This window comes from Mycothermus thermophilus (genome assembly GCF_041956435.1).
Source record: "Mycothermus thermophilus strain CBS 625.91 unplaced genomic scaffold VTJ04scaffold_6, whole genome shotgun sequence".
Classification (NCBI taxonomy): Eukaryota; Fungi; Ascomycota; class Sordariomycetes; order Sordariales; family Chaetomiaceae; genus Mycothermus; species Mycothermus thermophilus.
In genome coordinates, this window is record NW_027191432.1 from 1,879,442 (window position 1) to 1,900,082 (window position 20,641).

At 56.1% G+C, this 20,641-nt stretch overlaps 5 protein-coding genes across 5 annotated transcripts; 3 read left to right on the forward strand and 2 right to left on the reverse strand.

Moving 5' to 3' along the window:
* Positions 1-2,398: 2,398 nt before the first annotated feature.
* Positions 2,399-2,842, forward strand: VTJ04DRAFT_9100 (uncharacterized protein; the record flags this gene model as incomplete). Its single annotated transcript, XM_069367611.1, has 1 exon — positions 2,399-2,842. One exon carries the CDS (start codon positions 2,399-2,401, stop codon positions 2,840-2,842), a length of 444 nt encoding a protein of 147 aa, XP_069215921.1.
* Positions 2,843-2,914: 72 nt separating this feature from the next.
* Positions 2,915-5,455, forward strand: VTJ04DRAFT_9101 (uncharacterized protein; the record flags this gene model as incomplete). The annotated part of the gene is made up of 5 exons (XM_069367612.1): positions 2,915-2,995; positions 3,050-3,163; positions 3,255-4,358; positions 4,419-5,082; positions 5,151-5,455. The coding sequence occupies 5 exons, from the start codon at positions 2,915-2,917 to the stop codon at positions 5,453-5,455; spliced, it is 2,268 nt and encodes a 755-aa protein (XP_069215922.1).
* A 1,606-nt stretch (positions 5,456-7,061) lies between these two features.
* Positions 7,062-9,205, reverse strand: VTJ04DRAFT_9102 (uncharacterized protein; the record flags this gene model as incomplete). Its single annotated transcript, XM_069367613.1, has 2 exons — positions 7,062-7,213; positions 7,276-9,205. 2 exons carry the CDS (start codon positions 9,203-9,205, stop codon positions 7,062-7,064), a joined length of 2,082 nt encoding a protein of 693 aa, XP_069215923.1.
* A 1,702-nt stretch (positions 9,206-10,907) lies between these two features.
* VTJ04DRAFT_9103 (uncharacterized protein) lies at positions 10,908-11,839 on the reverse strand (the record flags this gene model as incomplete). The annotated part of the gene is made up of 3 exons (XM_069367614.1): positions 10,908-10,994; positions 11,077-11,270; positions 11,608-11,839. The coding sequence occupies 3 exons, from the start codon at positions 11,837-11,839 to the stop codon at positions 10,908-10,910; spliced, it is 513 nt and encodes a 170-aa protein (XP_069215924.1).
* Positions 11,840-13,421: 1,582 nt separating this feature from the next.
* VTJ04DRAFT_9104 (uncharacterized protein) lies at positions 13,422-20,414 on the forward strand (the record flags this gene model as incomplete). The annotated part of the gene is made up of 4 exons (XM_069367615.1): positions 13,422-18,150; positions 18,211-18,395; positions 18,458-18,625; positions 18,681-20,414. 4 exons carry the CDS (start codon positions 13,422-13,424, stop codon positions 20,412-20,414), a joined length of 6,816 nt encoding a protein of 2,271 aa, XP_069215925.1.
* Between the last annotated feature and the right edge of the window lie 227 nt (positions 20,415-20,641).

Here is a 20,641-nt window from a genome sequence, read left to right on the forward strand (position 1 = left end):
AGTGGATTGACGATCAGGGAACGCACGGACGGACCGGCCAAACCGTCCTCCGAGCCTGTGGCCGTGACCCAGCAGGCCGGACCAAACCTGGCACAACACAATGGTTCGTTGGGAACGGTTAGCCTCGGCCAACATTGTTTTGCATGCTTTTTGTGTTTTGAGTCGGAAGATGATTGCTTCAGCCGTGTGCTGCATTGCAATGTTCTGGAAGCTCGGCAGACGATGGATGGAAAGGAACGAGTGCAACGTGGCCATGCTCCGTGTCGCGTGGCAGGGGAACTTGGAATCCTGAGCTGACCGTTCATCCATCGGTTGTTCGGTGCTGTGCAAGAGGCATAGGACGGAGGCAGGATGCGAGACGGACGGGTGCGAAAACGGTTTTCTGGTGGTCTGAGCTCCGGTCTCTCCGTTTGTCGCCAAGATGGGTCCAGCATTCTTGATTGGTCGTGGTGGCTCAGCAACCTCGAAGTGCGACAAGGGCGTGCAGGAGTCGTGGCTCGTGGCTCGTGGCTCATGCCGACGCCGCCCCTAACCCAGCCCAGAGGGGATGCGTGAGAATGCGATTGGCCGTTGAAAACCTCAAGCTGACGTCAAGGCGAGCGGTCATTATGCCTTGGGACGTCCGGAGATGTTGGATCCAAGGAGTGTATGAGCGGGTTACTTGACCTTACTGACGTCGATGAGCATCTTTGCTCTCCCCTCTGCCTAACAGCATACTCCCGTATTCCGACACGTTTCTCGGTGCCCACCCACTCTGACCCCGTCAAAGCAGAGACTTGACTTCAGTGATTCTGGTGAAGGAGCCACTGTAGAAAGACCCGCTGCGGACAGAATCCGAACCCTGCAGGGCCAGTGACCCAAGGCGTCCGGAGTTCGCTCACCCGAGAGCCGAAACCTCCGCGCCTGGAGGTGCGGGAATCCCCTTGGGGCTTGATCCAAACGGGATTTCAAACGGACATGGACGCAGAATGACATTGGAGAGGTCGGTGTAATGTGGGGATGTGAAGGTAGGTATTGTACAGTACATAATTCTTTTCACAGGAACAAAAAGCTTTTTTTGGTCGCCACATGACTAGAGACCGAACGACATATCGGCAGACGTTGGGGAACGACTGGGCCCGGTGGTAAAAGCCGTTGAGCAGGTGTGTCCTGTGTGGTGCGTTTCGGACATTGCATTGTCGCAATGGCGATTTCGGTGATGGAATTCCCAGTACTTATCTCGCCGCCAGCGTCGGCGGCAAACCCAGGGACAAGTAGGGGACGGGGTGCCTTCATCAAACAATCCCATTGCGCCATCATCTCAGCCTGATAGAGGCTGCGGCCGACAGGCTCACGCGGAGCACCGGACGACTTCAACTTGTTGGCGTGATTGGACCTGGATGGAATGTGGGCTGTGCTGTGAGTGTTTGCCCCTCACCTCATCGAAGCCTTCTGGAAGACCTGCTTGGGTGACACCGGGAATGGGCTTGTGTACCCACACTCAGCGCAACGCTGTGTTGGTTCACCGTCCCCCAATTTCCTAGGCAGTCCGGAAAGATGAGCAAGCCCATCGCACATCTCTAGCAAGGGTGAATCTTTGTCCATACGGAGTAACTATATGCTGGATGATGCTGACTTGCTCATTCATGTGCCACAAAGCCACGCTGGCAAGCAGGCTGCGAAAACCAAGTCCGGAAGTGGGGCATCGTGGCCCAGTCGCTGGATTTCTCTGTCGTGCTGATCAGGCGTTGCGTTACTTAACGGTGCTGTGGAACCCATCAGCGTTTCCCTTTGGCTGGGCTCTGCCACGAATCCTGTTTGGGTGGGTCCAATGTCGTCAGTGACCGATGGCCAAGCGAACTGCCAGAGCTCCGTTTCTTGACTTGTGTGGGCGCCGGGCTTGATCAGGAATGGTCTGGCAATAGGCTGTCAGTAGACGGTGGACCTTGGCGGGCTCTCTGGGGCGTTGGCGGTCTTGGCCTCAAGCGACCTCTCGTCGCGCAAAAAACGAAGACCCCGATGAAAATCCATGGGGTTTGGGGCGGAAAACGAGGAACAAGGTGAAATGTCCACCGCATCTTCAATGAATGAGCCTCAATCGGAGGAGTTGAAAACGGGAATGCAAAAATCTCTTTCTCGGCCACGGCAGGCGAGTCTCGGACGGGGATTCTTGCCAGGCGAGACCACTCAAGGCGGCCGTTCCTGCCGTTACTGCGCAGAGTCACGATGGTCGCTTGAGCTTGCTGCTGTGGGTTAATCACCCGCAATAGGGAAGGTATTAACCCGTCACGGTACCTTCACCGCACCCCTGTCCGGTCCTGGGACGCCCTGTCGCTTCTCCCGACCCCCCTGGCGGCTCCCTGGGCACTAGCGTCGCCTGCCGATGCTTCCCCAAACCTTCTAAAAGACTGGCTCCTGCATGCCATGCCTTCGTCGGGATTTCCGTTTTGATCCTGTTTCTCGACTTTCTGTCCTCCCTCACCCTCTCACACTCACACCGACAATCTTTCATCTGGACACGACAACTCCCGTCCAGTTCGGTCAGAACCACGAGTCAAGACGAACAACGACGTCACTTCCGATCATCAACGTCACAACCACCCATCCAATCGGTCGAGAACCCACATTCCTTCTCCCGTCCTTCTTCGCCTTCTGTGTCACCCTCCCGTCTACCAGCAAGCTGGGTCGCCCGCTCTCTTTGTTCGCAGAACACGCCAACATCGACCTTCGCCTCGCCTCCCCGAGCACAGCCCGCTTCTCGAAGCTATTGTCTTATCTGACGTCTTTGACCTCACCAGCGCGTGGTCTCATTGCTGTCGTAATTGGACCAGTGGCCGTCGATCCCGCCAGTCTCTCAATCTGAGCCCGAAACTTGTCGCTTGCTGGGTGCTTTTGGGTCCCTTTGTGCGCTCTTGAGACCAACCTATATACGTGCATGCCCGACTTCATACCCGTCGACTTCTACCCCGTAGCAGCACCGGACGCCTTGGCTCAACGCGCCGATTACATATATCCAGTCGGCATCTGACGCAACCTCCCATTCCCTGCCTCCGCCTTGTATCTTTCCCAGCGTGGGTTTCAGATAAGCCGTATCACGCTCTTCGGCTTCCAGATCGATCGATCCCCTACCCGTGCCGTTACGACTCGTCAACGCCCTCTAGGGAGCAAACAACTATCCGACCTCGTGAATCCTGCCGACATGCCGCATCGGGAGGAATGAAGCAGCAAGAGATTCAAGCTTTTCCGATTACCAGAGATTGTGTTTACTCTTCCAGGTAGCCATATTTTGGACTTGGCTGGCTGGAGAGACCGCCAGAAAGATGTCAATCGCCCAAGTTGTCGGGCTCTCGCCAATCTCAATGCCTCCCACTGCGCCTTCATCACGACCCTCATCCCGCCCGGGTTCAGCCATTGTGGACGTCAACGACGAAGACGACGCAATCATGTGCGCCTCACGCCCGATGAGCCTGGCTCTCATGCCGCCGGCCTCTGCCGCAGCGCACCCCGGAGCTCCCCCGTCGCTCCGAGATATACTCACCAATGCCGCCCCTGCACCGTACACGCTCAGCGCCTTTACGGCGTTCCTCTCGCAGAACCACTGCATGGAGACGCTGGAATTCACCATGGACGCTGATCGTTACAGGGCGGCCCATTCCGACCTGCTTAGTGAGCAGGCTGCCGAGAACGCAGAGTCCAACAAGGACCATGTGTGCTCCCTCTGGCGTAAAATCATCAACGCCTACATCATGCCTTATGCGCCGCGCGAAGTCAATCTTCCATCTCATGTTCGGAACCGCCTTCTTTCCCTGCCCTGGATGCCCATGCCTCCACACCCCTCTGAGCTGGATGAAGCAGTCCGGATCGTCTATGAGCTCATGAACGACTCGGTTATGGGCCCCTTCCTGGAGTCAGTGGCCGCTCAGCAATCGGAGACTGTCGAAGACCCCGTCGAGAGCCCGGCAGCCGAAGAATCCCGCCCGCCTCGTTCGCGCCATCGGAGTATTCGAGAATTCTCGCCCCAGTCGGAAGACTCGCCCCGGTCACCACGGGGTGCGGGTGTCTTCTTGCCTATGCTCAGCATCCCTTGGAGCCACGGGTCCAGGAGCTCGGCCTCATCGACTTCGAGCGATGCCGGCGATCGTGGACTTCCCGACGAATGCGGGAACACGCAATCGCCTGGGAATGAGCCCATGACACCCCCAACGACGCCGCCCCTCGGGAATTGGGGCTTCAGCACCTCTCCTGGAAGTTCGCAGAAGAGTTCTAGCTCGCAGAACGGCTGGAAGCGCATGAGTGCTAAGTTGGGATTCAACAGAGTGGGCCGTAGCAGGCGCGGCAACAGCTCGAGCGGTGTTACGTCTGCACCGGTCGAAGGTTCTGTCCATGCTCGCGAATCGGATCACCACCGTCGAAATACCAACCCCTTATGATGGTTACAGGTCATGCCGATTCCTGAAAACGCCGTTCCTCCCCCCTCAGAACCGAAGTCTACAACAGTCCCGGAGCCCAGCACCAAGACCGATGACTTTGGCTCTGAAGAGCGAACTTTGGTTTCGTCACCAAGATGGGAGGATCCGCATCCGGGTGAGCGTTACACGATTACCATTTTGGAAGACAACGCGCTCCCGAATGCGGCCAACATGCTCAATGGCGTTGGAAGGGCCGGCATGGCCGCAAAGTCTAATGTACCCGGCCACCACAAGTGGTCGATGCAAGCCAGGCGGTTCGCGCCGCCTAGGCTGAGGATACGACCGGAAAAATCGCGGCTGAACGGCTCAACGCGAACCCGCAAGCCGGACACCGCTGTTCCCGCGGCGGACAACACCAAGTCCGACGCAATGGAGATCACCTTCACCGACTTCTCTAACTTCCTCGACACCGGCCTCACCACCATCACCACCAACAGCACCGACGCGAGCTCGTTCATGTCCATCGATATGGATGCCAAGCAGCCGACCGTGCGCATGGTGCCTGATGACGACCCCGACCCGTATGGATGGGAGGCGGTAGGGAAGCTATTGGGAGTCGGGGATTACGTTCCTGTCGCCGAGTACCGCCGCGCTAACGGGTCCAAGAGGACGCTATTGCAGCGCGTCTTGAGTCGTGGGTCTGTCAAAGATAACTGAGGCTTGTTTGAGATGTCATTTTCCATTCTTCAACGTTTATTTTAGGGCTTTTTTTGGTCATTGAGCGACTTTGGTTGGCTGGTTGGTTGGTTTGGTCCATGGTGGTACAGGCGCGGTGGAGATACCCTCATCTTGTTTTTGTCATCATTGGGTCACGGTTTTTAGACTGGGGTGAGAGGGTTGCATACAAGAGAGGAGGAGGGAGCACAGGAAATGGCTTGGTTTGGACGGTCTTTATGGGCTGTCTGAACCTGGGGCCTTTTTCCTGTTGCTCGGGTTATGATTTCTCTTCTTCAGTCACATATTTGGGATACATGTTTGAAACATCATGGGATGTGGGCAACGGATAAAAGCATGAGGGAATGATTGGCAAATAATGTATTTGTCTTTATGAGCGAGCGGAAGAGATGGAGTGGTGTGTATAGAGCGTTGTTGAGGTTGTGGCGGGGATTGGTGAGAACCTCTGTACATAGTGACCAAACCAATTCCAGGGAAGAGAAGGCACAGAATGTGCTCTTCTTGGTTCGAGAGACACAGTTCATCATTGATGCTTGTGCGTGTAGTCGGATGTACTTGCTCATCTGCTTCTCTCACACTCTGCCTCTCACCAGGGAATGTTACGAGAATCTCATACATGGTATGGGCTGAAACAGATCTGAGTGAATCCTATCTTGCTGCTCATGGCAAGTGTGCTCGATCACCAAAAAATCCATCGGGCCGACATCCCCTTCATCTCGATCCGTGATCAATGAACTCTTTCCTGGGCTGAAGCGCTTGCCCCTGTCTCCCAAAAGTTTTCGGGGACCTAATTGCCACGCGGTTGCTTTTCCGCACCTCCGTACTACTCCACAAACGCAAAGTTTCCGACTTCCAACCAGCCGGGTCTGATGGTATTGGGGTAAAAGGTCCGTAGACAGGCAGCTGGAACAATGCCTAATCATAATCGGCCTCCAGAAAGAGGTCTACTCATCCATTGATTAATAAGTGACGTCTGAACAACATAGCTCTCTCGGTCCAACTCGCCAGATGTCCTTTCACCTGTCTCATGTTCCCTCCCTTTGTTTGACCACAATCGAGTGCTGGGTCATTGTTCAGTATTTCTGATGTCATGATCATTGCCGTGTCCTTCTCCCCGGCCGGCAAACTGGTCTTTGTTTAGGTTGGTTCTCTACCGGTATCTCCAGCGGAATAGTTTCCGTCCCCGTCCCCGTTCGGTGTCTACCCTGACCCGACAAGTCGGGGCGGTGTTCGCCCCGCCACCAGCTCGCTTGCGGTTCCTGGTCCTATTCCGTTTTGCATTCCCGCTTTTGTAGTTCCTATCCCACGTGGACCGGATGTGTCTTTGTGTCTTTGTCGGATGAGGGATGGTAGGGTCGGATGGGGGACTGGCTGGCTGGAGGATGGTGGCTGCGGCTGAGAATAGGTTGGTGGAGGACGTATGTATGTACATCACCCTGGGTCCACTGTGTGTGAGGCAGCGTGCTCTTCAATGGAGGTACTCTACATTACATTCTGCTTACTTCATTGAGTTGTTTCTTTCTGTCGGCCAGCGGCTGATAACCTTCGTGCTCCGTACAAACGGATGTGGCTGAAGAAATTAGAGGACAGACAGGCTTTGGGATGAACGATGTTGTGGCGAGAAGATGCCTCCGTGCTTTTGAAGAGGAGAGACGGCTGGCTATCGGTAATGACACTTCCGCAAGTGTATTCCAGACTAGTATCAAACTGTCGCTTATCTGTCAAGAGATAATCACTCGGAGAAGAGCAATACGGCCAAAGTCTATTTGGACATCATTACACCCAGTATCCGAACGCAAAGGGATCCCTATACCCCTTCAAGCTATGCAATTGTCGCCATGTAAAACGCCATATTTTGAACGCCGCAGGCCATGCCGCCAACTTGTGCTGTGATCCATGTTTTCTGCTGTTCCCTTCTACCGAACCAGATGAGGGGTCTTATGGCTCCTCATCCTCGATGGGTTTGTCGTGACGTGAGTACATCCGATACTCGAGCGACGACTTCCAATCGATCTTCCCTTGCTCGATTTGCTTGCGTGTCACGGAAAGCATAGGCTTGGGAAGACCCATGGACTCAAGGAACATCACGGCTAGTGAGAGCAGTTAGCATTCGTCCAGTACAGGATCCCGAGAAGCATGGGGGATAACTCACTATCCTTCCACTCCACCTCCTGCCTCTTCTTATCCCACCCCAGCTCCTCCGCCATAATATCAATCACCTTTGGGAGGGCCTCCAGCGCGGCCTGGGCGTTCAAGAATGCCAACCTTGTCCTGCGCGCCAACACGTCCACGGCCGTCTGTGCATACTCGTTCCTGACCGCATACCTCACTTCGCCGTCCACAAACGGATACAGCAATGAAATCCTCTCACCGCGGGCTGGGAAGCGCTTATCCGTCGGCCGGCACAGCGCCGCCACCGTCCAGGCGCGGTCTCCATAGCTCTCGGTCAGATGCTTCGCCACCTCTGTCTCGACGCCAAAGTGCTGGATGATGTGGATGAAGAGGGTCCTGCTCCACCCGTGCGCGCCGACGAGCCGCACACGGTGGGTCTGGCACGACCCGTCGAGCACGGCGTCGTCGTCGACGGCCTTGTCCGAGCCGCTGATGCGCGGCGGGTTCGTCAGCGGGCGCGTGCGCAGGTTGAAGTGCTTCACGGCGGCATCGACGCAGTCCTCGGCCATCTGGCGGTACGTGGTCCACTTGCCGCCGGCGCAGGTGACCAGCCCGGAGTCGGAGATGTCGACGAGGTGGCTGCGGACGAGGGATTCGGTGTTTTTGGCCTTGGGATCCTTGACCAGGGGCCGCAGGCCGGACCAGGCAGCGAGCACGTCCCCGCGACGCACGTTGATGTCGGGCGAGAGGTAGTGCTTGACCTCGTTCAGGATCCATTCTATGGAGCGCTCGTCGGGCATGGGCGTGTCGGTGACGGTGGCGGGGTTATCGGTGGTGCCGGCGATGGTGTTGCCCTGCCAGGGAAGGAAGAAGATGACGCGGCCGTCCGAGGTGGCCGGGTCGATCAGGCCCATCTTGCCGGGGCTGTAGTAGCCCGGGAGGATGATATGCACTCCCGAGGCGGGCGCCACAATTTCCTTGCAATTCGGGTCGTCCATCTTGCGGATTCTGTCGGTGAAGGGTCCTGTGCAGTTGACAACACACCGGGCGCGAACCTGGAAGGGTTCTGAGCGGCGGCCGTCGCGCTCGGGGATCTTGTCCTTGACGGTAGCGCCACAGAGACGACCGTTTTCGTCCTTGAGCAGGCCCGTCACCTCCATGTGGTTGACGACGGTGGCGCCGTACAGGGCGGCGGTCATGGCAAGAGAGACGTTCATGCGCGAGTCGTTGTGGGCGCCGTCATAGTAGACAAGGGCTCCGACCAGATCTGTTTGCTTCAACATGGGGAATGCGTCGATAGCCTTGCTCTTGGTCAAGAAGTAGGAGCTCTCGATGCCTTCCCTGCCGGCGAGAAAGTCGTAAGCTTTGGTGCCTACCCAGTAGTACGGAATCTTCCACCAGCGGTCAAGAGGCAGCATGATGGGCAGCCAGCTGCTCAGGTGAGGGGCTGTGCGTAGGAAGTAGGCTCGTTCTTTGAGGGCCTCCTTGACGAGCTCGTACTGGGCGTAGTCCATGTTCCAGACGGCCTTTTCGAGGTAGCGGACGCCGCCATGGACCAGTTTCGTGCTCTTGCTGCTGGTCCCGGAGCTGAAGTCGCCTCTGTCGACGACGGCAACTTTGAGACCACGGGTGGCGGCATCGAGAGCAACACCAGCACCCGTGGCGCCGGCACCGATGATGAGCATGTCGTAGATATCATCATCGTCGTCGGTCTGGGACGTAGAGGTCTTATTCTTGCCGTTCCCGCTGCTCTTCTTGAGGTCGGCGATCTGCTCGGCTCGGGACTTGATTCGAGGGAAACGCGGCAGCTTAAATGTTCCATCGGCACCGAAGATAGGGGGTGGTACGGCAGGGCCTTCGTAACCGGGAATATTGCGTGGGCGGTAGGTGAAATACAGGGCGCCTACTCCAACGGCGGCGACGGCCGCAGGCACTTTCAAGAAGCGCCCGGCCCTTGCGAGTCTCGACATGGCCGGCGGCGTGGGGTGGTTTCGCAGATTTGATCAGGTCTGGCGTTGTGCGCAGCCTGTCCTCCGAAGCATGTGAAGACGGCCGTGACTTATAAAGGCACCGTTGCTGCCAGGATGCAGCCAGCTCTAATCCACCAATGACGCAACTGTTTCCGGCTTCTTCAGAGACCCCGGATTCAGGTGCTGCCTTTGAGCTGTTGTTTGTCGACGCTCCTTGCACCGCCAACCTGGGGTTGGACCAGAAGTTGAAATATTAATCGAGACCTCCCCCGGCCGAGTCAGAGTCAGCCTCAAATCCGTCCAGCTTCAGTTCATTCGCGAAAAGCAATCCAAAGATGCCCAAAGCCCCAAAATACTTACCAAAAGAAGCTTTCTCAATTTCTTGGCGCCCCAGTTGAAGAACAACAGGACAAACCAAAGCCAATCCGGCACTGGAACTGGAACCTCTTCTTTGTCCTGCCGCAACAGCTGTTTGGCGTGACCGAGGAAAATATCAGATCACAATACCCATGGATGAAGAAGGTTGTCTGGCATCCAGGGCTTCAAAAGAGATGTTAATGAAGTGAGCCGGAACACGGTGTCTTCCGAGCATAGCAGCCAAAGTCCCTGAAAGTGGACCGGTCACGCTCAGCATCACGACCGTCCTCTAGACTCAGGAGCAGTGATAGGTACAGGGAAGAGCCACTTGTCCAGGCCAACGTTGAGTAGATTTTCTAGAAAAGAGGGAGGATAAAAGACAGGGGGTTATGCTTTTATGACATGCCTGGGCGTTGGCATCCCAAGCCATCACTTCCATTGTCAGCTTCAGCAACCCTGTTCAACATCCCCGTGTCGCTGCATCCCACACCCAGTAGCAGTGCAGCCAATACGCCGGCAAAATCGGGGCACGCAACTGAACGACTCGCCTGGGATGACCAGTCCTGAGGATTTTCCGCCAATTAGGAGCCCCATCAGACTTCAGAATTGGGGGTTCTTGGGGGTGAGTTCAACGTCGCACAGTCAACATGGATGTCTGAGGTGAAACGGGGCTGCTAGGAAGCTCCAGACAAGCTACCACAGCCCAGCATGTCGTGTTCAATGCCGTGTTAAGAATGGAGATCCGGCATGCCAGACGACATTGATCTCGCAGCAACCAACCGTTGGTGTGAGATATGGGGGTTTGTGTTGTTGGAGTTGTGGGAGTGGTTGCGGTATTTACGTTGAATCACTTGTTTGGGAGGGTTGGCCTTTCCAACCTCCCAAAGAAAAACTATCTGGTTTTGATATATGATGACCTCATTGTCCAGTCTTCGTGGAACCAACGTTGTGATGGCACGACGACGCCAGAACGGGTAGAAAGTGACTTGTTGACCATGAAGAACTTGGTTCATTGCTAGACACTAACCATCACGCCCTGCTTTTGTTGGTCTCACTTGCTCTCCACAACAGGAGTCGAGCCCTTTTTTTTTATCCAACATCGTGCCTACTCAAGTTACTTGCCTCTCTCCAACCCATCCACTTGACGGCAAGGAAATGATGTCGCATTGAAAGCGTTGTACAGTATTTACATCCGAGAAATATCCTCCCTGCCAACCCCCAAACCCAACCACCTCTTTGCCACCTTCTACTACCAACTCCTTCTTTTCCGGGTGATTCCAGCCGCGCTCGGCCTCGCAAAACATTGTCGCATCTAATAACAAAATAATGTCGGCTTGGCGGTTGTCTACGCCTTCGCCGGGGCGGACTGGATGGCGCCCTTGCCCTTGTAGCCCTCTGACGAGATACCCGTCAACGGGTCCGCCTTCTGGGCCTATAGTGTGCGGATGGGAGGTCAGTGACTGCCTGCAATGTATGGAATGGTCAAGCACAATGGGCAGAGAAATATCACGCACCTTGAGGTACTCGTTCGTGGCCTCCTGCCACTCCCTGGTCATGGTCTTGGGAGCCGGGCGGGCGAAAGCACGCATGACACCGAAGATGGCGAAGCTAACGCCGAGGCCGATAGCAGTGTAGAGGGCGACCTTCTTGCCCTCACCCGGGGGAGGCACAGAGCGCGGGCCGTGGGGGCCGAAGGCAATCCAGTAGGCTGTCGGAAGGAGGAAAAACACAACATGTTAGTGATATAACGATCACAGATATGGTGACGCATCAGATAGGTATACAAGCACGCGACCCATCAACGGAGGTGGTTGGTGGTGTGGGTTCGTTGTTGTGACGTATGATATCCCGGGAAGCTCCTCAAGCTCCGATCCCAGCCCATCCCCTTCACCACCATCAATTCCAATCGCCAATCCATCAATCCAACCATCCTGGAGCTAGTCTGAAGCTCCGTGATGCTTCCGGGCATGCGGGTCGGGCAAGGGGTCGCGGCGTTGTTCTTCTTATCGGCGTCATGGTGATGATATTGCGGGGTTCTAACTTACCGGCCTTCTTCTCCGCGAGCGTAAGCTCAGTCCAGCTCCCCTTCATGCGGTCGCGCAGGGCCATCCAAAGCTCAGCCTGTTCCTGCATCGGCATGGACTCCCAGCGCTTCTCAATGTTGGCCAGCGAGGGGTTGGAGAGAGCCTGGGTCGAAGCGGCCCGGCGGCCGAGGGCGGCGGTGGCCGACTGCCGGGAGGCGCGGACGAGGGTGTTGCGGAGCATGGGGGCCGACATGGTTGTTGGGTATTTTATTTTTATTTTGCTGGTTGATTGGGAGAAGGGGGTGTTAGGAGGAGTCGAGGGAAAGGAAAGAAAATGGAAGACGGACGTCGATGCGTGGAGAGCGGAGATGGGTCCAATTGACTGAGCACCGGCGCGAAGGCGGCCAGCCGAGTGGGAAGCTGGATGGATGGAGCTGTTCGGTGTGAGGTCGATGTGGTTCGGTGGATTTGTGTGTGCGTAGAGAGTGAAGTCATGCACAGGACGAGCTTTTTTTCGGCTTCGGGTACGATGGCACAAGCTTCGGGATGGGGGGGAGGAGCAAGTGGCCTGATTGGGGGACCCCTGTTCCTGTTCTTCCCGTCCAATTGCAGGCCAAGGAAAGACAGAAGCGAACACCAGAGAAGGCCGAGCCCCGCATTTATTGGGTCCTTGATAACAGTCAAAACCTTGGAAGACACATTCAAAACACAGCTGGTGCTGTCTTGCAGCAGTTCCAAGCCAGCAAACAGCACGCACTTCAGAGATGCGGACAAAAAATTACACCAGAAAACGACCAAACCACGATTGATCCCGGGAGCTGTACCCAGCTTCAACGGTCGCAGTAAACATTGTGTGATGTGAGCTCGGAGATCTGTCCGAGTCATGGTGGGGGTTGAAGCATGCTGTCCTTTTTCATTGGATCTAGGTCGCGGCCAGCCATCGCATACTCCATCGATGACCTCGACTTGTCAAGCGGCTCAAAGGACACGGCAGCCTCAAGTACCTTAGTAACCTAAGGTAGGGTAGGTAAGAAAACTCGAGACTTCCGTAAATATTCAGCCCCAGTTGTTATGGTGAATGCAGGCCGTCAAGCATATCAACTCGGCTTCGGTTTCTGCTCATCCTTTTGTCTTTCGGCAGCTTGGTTTTGGGGTTGTAATGTCGGACTTGAAAATGTGAGCAGACAAAGCAAGCAATAGCATCAAACACATATGCCAACAAGAAGACTTACGATATGCCCTCTCGCCGGTCTCTGAGCTCTTTTAGAGCCGGGTTAAAGGTGTAATAGGCTGTTGGCTGTTAGTTGACGGAAACTTAGGTGAGAGACACGACGAGATGAAAATCGTAGGATATCCTCTCACCATTTCCAATCCCAAAAGCCAAGACAAGGCCAATGGTGATAATCTTGGATTGGTAGCTCATGGCTGGGATGGGAGAGACGCAGATCACTCTCCCTTAGAGAGTCCTGTAGAAGGGAAGCCGAAATGTTTTGAGAACCCCGGAAGCATTGACGGCTCAAGCTAGATTCACCTCAGCAACCTTGGAAGTCTTTGCAAAGCGGACGCCACGCTGCCGGGGTTTTCGGGAAGTTGTAACGTAACACATTACGGTAACTTTCTTATCGATAACATCAGGTAGTGGCTAACGACGCCCCACTCAAGCTCTTTCCGTCGCGTCCCACGTCCAAAGAGACGCGTCAATTGGCGTTTCTGGGCAAAATGGACAGCAGCGGATGCCCTGGAAACCGAAGCCGATACCCCGGCTCCAACAACGTCAACTCCGGCACGAAGATGCAGAGCCTGCCGATTCCACGAAATGCTGACAACAAACGGCCATGAAACGCTGGAAGGAATTGGGAGAAGTCCCGGACTCGGACGATGACGGCTTCGATGACGATGAGGATGTCAGCCAGAACGAGATCGACGAGCTCGCGCTTCCAAAGCCACAGCCACAAGATGACGCTACAATTCAGGACATTCAGGATGGAGAAGAGGCGGGAGACCCAGGGATGGTAGGGGAATCAAGCCAGAAACCGAAAGAACACACAGACATCTGGAGCATTCCCAGCTCTTCACCGCACCCATCCTCACCATTCCGGCCAACTCGACGGGTCCAGGCGTCCCAGATACTCAGCCAGCTCCCCTCAGCCGCTCCGTCTTCCTCGCAGCACAAGGCCTCAGAGACCCTGAGCATTCCCACGCCTCGGCCCACGTCTTCCGACAATCCTTCACGACCCCCCGAAGATCAAGCTGGCACCCCTCTCCAGCCGCCTTCCTCCTCCCCTGACGATGACATTCCGACCCCTCGTGCACCCGCAGAGACGACGCGGGGCTCGCGAGCCTCCTCTCCTGCGAGTCTTCTCTCCAGAACGCCCACACCACCTCCATCCATATTGTTGCCGAGACCCGCCCCAAACCCTCCTCGCGACGACCCCAGCTTGTCCGAGACGCAACTGTTGCAGGAGATTGAGGCCCTGGATGAACAGACGGCTGTCCGTCCACAGCGTGAACTACGCCCACGCAAGCTCATTCAGCGGCATCCCTATCTCATAGAGAATGCGAAGTACACCACTATTATGAAGTCCCATGGTGTTAAGCCTATCAAGGTTATCCCAGATGCCCAGCCATCACGACGTCGACGAAAATCCGACGACGACTCCCAGGACACCGAATTCCAGATCGATGAAGACAGCCAGGAAGCGGGTGGTGAAGGTCTAGGGAGCCTCGAGGAGGAGAGCGGGCCCCTCCTCTTCGATGACGACGAGGACGAGCTGGGACTTACACCGTCACTTCCCAAGACCTCACCCCATGGCCGCCAGCTGCGGATCAGTAGCCAGCCAACTGGCAACGACCAGACGGATGCCACAGAACTGTCAGACGAGGAGTTCCCTCCACTGGAAGCTCTCCATCCCGTCTCTGCCAGCAGGAAGAAGCAACCACTCAAACGACAGCGATCCCAGGGGTTCGCTTCAACGCAGCGAAAGCGGATGAGGGTTGTACCTTCATCTTCTCCTCAAGGTTCTCCCCAACGGATAGCTCTACCTCCACCCCTACCGCATACCATTTGGGATTTATCCTCTTCACCTGCACCACAAGCTCCCGAGGATGTCGCCGAAAACGTTGAGAACACGCCAAAGGCAACCACCCGGCACCTGCCAAAGCACCATGACTTTGGGGATGAAGATCTGCCTGCTATTTCTCCGGTCCGTGCCGGACCCCCCTCTCCGATCGTCATTCACGAGGACGACGCTCCTAACGACCTGAGCGAGAATGAACCGGGAAGCTCTTCGGAAAGCTCAGGGAGCGACTCCGAAGTGGTTCGCCGGCACGAACGTCGCATCCGCGGCGTTCTACCGGCGTCGTGGCTCCGGCTGGATTTACAACAGAAGGCCGCCCCTCCTCCTCTCTCAAAACCGAGGCGGAGAAGTCCCTCGCCATCACCTGACCGAATTATGCGGAAGGGTGTGGCTCTGCCACGCCAATCATCCCCGAAGCCGCCAAACAGCACTGCGGTGCCTTTGGATTTGTTTCGGGATGATGAAGAGTCCGACGAGGATCCCTTGCCATCTCGACAAGCCCCGCCTGTTCATGAACCTGTCAGGGTGGTATCCGGACCGGTCATCATTGATGACGATGATGACGGCTCGTCCGTGATAGAGGAGGACATAATTGATCCAATGCTTCCTGGTAGGAAACGAGCTGCGTCATACACAGCGCCGTCCAGGGCAAAGAAGCAGAGGCGAGATGGAGCGCGCGCCAGGGTGCCCTCGTGGCAGCCCAAGATCACGCAAGTTCTGGGTCGATCGTCCAAGCGCAGTTCGTCGACCCGGGAGAGCAAGAAATCGCGAGTTTCATCAAGCCATCGTCCTCCAAGAGCACCGACACCGCCACTATTGAGCATCCTCGATGTGCTAGAACCTGATGCACCGAACTTTGTGAAGATCGCTGCTCGAAGCGCTAGGAAAAGTAGCACCTTGGGCAAGACCAGCCCGTCCAAGAAGTTGATCAGTCTCGCAACTCGGACAGACAACATCGATGCCCTCTCCGTTCTGAGGGACTGGAAGGCAGGAAAGACGAAGCCGAAGGTGCCTGCTCCGCAAAGAAAGGTTGCGGAAAAGCCAAAAGGCCGACCGGAATTGAGAGAGATATCCAAGAATCCTGCGCCACGATCGCGCACCATCCAACCCCAGAAGTTGAATGTTCGGCAAACCAACCTCGACTCGTTCGTCCTTCCCGACGAGGAGGAAATCCGGCAAGCGAAACCCCCTCCACGCCTCTCCATTGTGCATCCACAAAAACCACCTCCAAAGCGTCAGGTTAGCCTCCAACCCGCGCAATTAGAGGAGGATGTGGGCGTGCAGAAACGCCGACGGCTCGTTCGTAGACGGACACTTGATGCATTCTACAGCAGCCGGCAGATCCGGAACGCGATAGGTGACGAACCGGATCGCGTTTTCGATGTGGACTTTACACTTCGAGAACCAGTGATTGAGGAGTTGGAAGAAAGACAACCGCAGGTTAACGGCAACAGCATCGTCCCCGGCCCAAGGCAAGAGAGGAGGGCTACCCGAGGCAAACTCCTCAAGAGGCGCCCTCCTCAACAGGTTGACGTGCAGGCTCCACAGTATGCTCGGGCCAACGACCCTCTACCCGTCGACTTGTCATCCGTTGAGATAGATGTCCAGGACACTCGCCTGGACGGCCGAAACAAGTCACACGACAAACTCGGCGGTCTCGGCCCATACGGAACGCACTACACTCACCACTTTGATGTCTTTCCTCTCGACCGAGGCGTCTTCTTCCATGAGACCACTGTCATTGGACGCGGGCTGGTACAAGAGGCCACGGATTCTGGGCTGTCTGGCCGCATCCGCCACCCCCGGCCTGCGGTTTCCTTTTCACTCGACGGTCGGACCCTGCGATGGTCTGGCTGGAACGACAATGTTTCCTCAGAGTTGGGTATCGTGGTGGATTGGGTGACAGAGCAGCTCGTGTCAAGCGGCGCCGGCACAGTCGAAGGCGCGACGCGAAAAGTAATCGATGCGGCCGACTTCGTGCTGTCATATCCGCTCCGTGCTCTAAGTGTGAGTAATGATCTGGAGGAGAAGGCCTTTGTTTCGAGGTGCTTCGAGGTCATTACCAGCTTCTTCAGCCGGATGGAATCAATTGACTGGGCTGCGGCCCCCGATGTCGCGAGGAGAACACAGCTCGAGGTAGTGATCCGCCTCGTCTTGATGCTGCAGGCGGCGCGCTCCTTGAATCGCACGACGGGCGGAGATCCCGTCATGTCGAACCAGCTCGACGTGCTTCTCGGGAGGTTTGCAGGCCTGGTGATCCGCAGGCTGCTGGACTGCGGGACGGACGCATTGAGGACTCTCTACGGCGACATGCAGCGTGCAGCGTTCCGAGAGAGGGGCATTCGGCCAGACCAATACCTTGCCAACTGTTGGGTGGTGATGATCAGGCTACTCGAGCGAGCGGCCATCCCACGGAGCTCCTTTTGGGATGTTGCTCAGGCTGCCATGCTCGCCCGTGTCCCAGCTTCGGAGCCTGCTGATGTCCCGACTCACGAGCGGTTCTGGCGGGACATGTTCACGCTCCTCCCGCTGACCGAGATCGACGATCTGGGCATCCTCATTCCCGACATGCGCCACTCCGCGCCGACTGAGGGTTGGACCCTGCCACAGCAACTCATCAAGCGCGTCTTTGCGCTCTACCAGGAAAATCCCCGCCAACCTCCAGGATTCAACGACTACTGCCGGGCTCTGGTGGCGCGCTGCCACTTCCTCGTCCAGCAATGGGGTTGGCGCAAGTGCACAGGCATAATCGGGACCATCTTCGACTTCTTTGGTTCGCAGAGCCTCAGCCACCTGAGGAACGAGGAGGTGTACAAGTCACCTCGTTTCCTCGAGGAACTCGACAGCAGACCATCGTTAGCCATTGAGCCCGAGGACCGGTGTTTCCACATCTTTATCAAACTGCTGGCCTTGGTGATCCAGCGGCTTCGGTCGCTTGGTTGCGTCAATGACATCCGAAACCTGGTTGCCAGAACCCTTCCCAACCACAACCGGCAGTACCTCAAGGAAGATACCATCCATCAGCACGACCTCGCCGCGCTGCGCAACCACCACGACTTGTTGTGCACACTCTTTTGGGTCTCACCTCCCGAGGCCCGGCCCTCGGTCCACCACATCGAAGAGCTCATCGTGCCGGGCAGCGCCCACAAGGAGGCATGTCTGATCAACATTAGGGCATGGGGTCAGCTTGCGCGCTTTTTGGTGTCAAGTGGCGAGAGCGCGGCTGTGTTCCGGCCGTTTGCGATCTGGAGGGACAATGTCTTCAACCAAGTCCTGGAGCAATACCAGTCGGCCGCGTCGGAGGTGGAACAGCAGTTTCGTACGCTGGCGAACAAAATGGTCGGCATCACCAGAAACATGTTAGACGAGATGATCGCGAAGAACAAGGCCACCGCGCTGGATGTGCTTCATGTCCTTGTCAGGGCGTCGTTGGATGTGATGAGCTGCGCGCCAACATTGGAGGGAGTGATGAACGCCCTGAATCTAGGTACGTTAACTGGAAGGGAGGAACGTTTGGTTTGTATAGGGATGCTAATCGCTCTTGCAGGCCAACTCCAGAAGGTGTTTACCAGCCTCGATTACCATTCGGACCGGTTCGACTGGGGAATTCTGCGCACAGCGCTTGATACCGTTGAGCATCTGATGTGGCGGATTGACCAGGCCTCCGAGGAGCACTTCTCAAGCGAGTTCGCCGACAACCTCGATGCGCCGGCCCTCGAGGATGCCGTTTTGGTATGTGTTCTAGCACCGAATCTTTTGGAACTCTGGAAGAAAGCTAATAGAGCCGTTCTCAGTCGTTGAACGAGAAGCTGTGCAGGGATTTCTTCTTCATGGCCCGCACCTTGATGGCCATGCAACTGGACCCAACATCGAGGCAGTACGGCCAACATGCTGTCTGCGTTGAGAAGACTATCACCCTCTCCGCTAGGATCGCCGCACGGCTTGTTAAGAGCAGAGTCACGGTGAGTAGTACTTGATAATTCCAGCTTGGAAGCATGTTGCTGACCCATTTCTAAGGCGATGCCTTCGTTCTTCTCGACTAGCACCAGGCATTGGTTGTTTTCCGACCTACCGAAGAACCTCAAGTCTCAAGAGCGGAAATATCTCCCGCTGTTCTTTGCGGTTCTTGTGCAAAACGATATCCTTGATTTCAAGAACCTCGAAACCAGCGTTTTTGGCCTCTGGATGATGGCCATTGTGAAGCCGAACCAGCTCCTAGGCTACGAGAACTACCTAGCGGAGGCGTTGAAAAAGAAGGATGCCCCTTGCTTGGACCGCACGTCAGTAGCTGCGGGAATCACTCCAGACTACGACGCAAATGTTGCCTACTTCGCCAGCGCCCTCCACCACATGCGGTGCACGTACCGCGCATCCTCAGGTGCGCAAGCGCGGAACTACCGAGAGGAGTTCTCACGGACTCTACAGCTGGTGATGCAGAAAATGAAGGAGGACCTGGGTCTCCTCCGTGGCAATGCTGCGGAACACGGCCCGTACATCGACTTTGTGAGGCAGATCATCTCTCTCATCAAGTCTCATGGCGTGGGATTCTGCACCGTGGACGAGTTTTTCACTCAGCCCAGCGCGGATTACTCCCCGCCCCTACAGGACCCGCAACTACGTGCGGCGAGCATCGTTTCATACGGCGTCCGTTTGGGAGAGAAGGATGCCAGCGCAGCGCCTTCGTTGTTTCATTTCCTGTACAACAGCTTCAAGATGGCCCTCGGCAGCGACCGGCTGGATCAGGAACGGCGCATCCTCCGCCAAGCCGCGCAAGGGAACAGCCATATCGCGTCCTTTGTGCTCGAGGTCATGCTCCCGGTCGTCATCTGCGCCTCGGCAAAGGTGCCTCAGTGTTGGGCACTGCTGGAGGTGTATGCTGACGTGTTGAATGAGGTGTTTGATGGTGGAGACGTGGTCAGGACGCTCAGGCTTGGAAGCGATGGCGAGAATGGCGGCGATCTGGAGCGCGCAGTGTCGCTCATGAGGGAGATTTTGGCGTGGTTTGCTGCGCTCAACCAGGACACGGGGCTGACACTCGTCAAGCTACATGTGATGACGCTGTTGGTTGGGGTCGCGAGTGTTTTGCGTCCGAGTTTGATGACTTATGTCCTCAATTGCAGAGCTCGGCTTGACGACAGTGATGGTGAAGATGACGGAGAGCCTGTCAACGAAGACATTCCAAGTCTTCGCTCAACTCTTGATCAGGCGGAGACATTCTTTGGCAACCTGCGTCGACGCCTTGAAGAGATTCTTTCTCCGAGCTCCACCAGTACCAACGAAAACGACGCGATCCAAGATGCTGATCCCCCTTCGGTCGACGAGGATACCAGCACAGGTCCCTTGGGGGTTCATGTTCTGCTCCGGGATCTAACAGCCGCTGGCTACGACACGGCGTCATCAACCTCACCAGCGAGAATGAACCCACGCATTCCATCTTTTGCAGACACCGTCATCCAGGACGTCAAGAACAACTGGGTCGTGTCAGCAGACCGCGTGATGGTACGCATGGCGACTGGGAGGGGGTCCGGTATCGGAGCAGGACCGGGAGGGTCAGCGGGTGGTGTCGGTGCCGGTGTGTTTGGGACCCAGTCGCTTCATGGAGTCAACTATGTCCCATGGACAAAGGAGGAGTTGCTGTGGCGGTTGCTGGGAGAGCTGGCGAGTGGAGGATGGGAGACAGTGAAGAGGCCGGCTGCTGGGAGAGGAAGGAGAGAAAAGAGGACGATTGAGTTGGGGGAGTTGCTGTTTTGAGGAACTTGCTTGGAGTGGATGGTCATTCAGGTCATTGAGGAGTTAAGGATGAATTATTCATGATGCATGGCATGGGTTGGGAATGAACGGTTATCATGGTGGTCGGTGATGCATTGTACATGCTCTCTTGCTTGGATGGTGTGGCGTTTTGGTGAGACGGTGACCTTTAGATTTTCATCTTGTGCACCTTGCCACCTTGTGTTAGAAAAATAAACATAATGACTCAT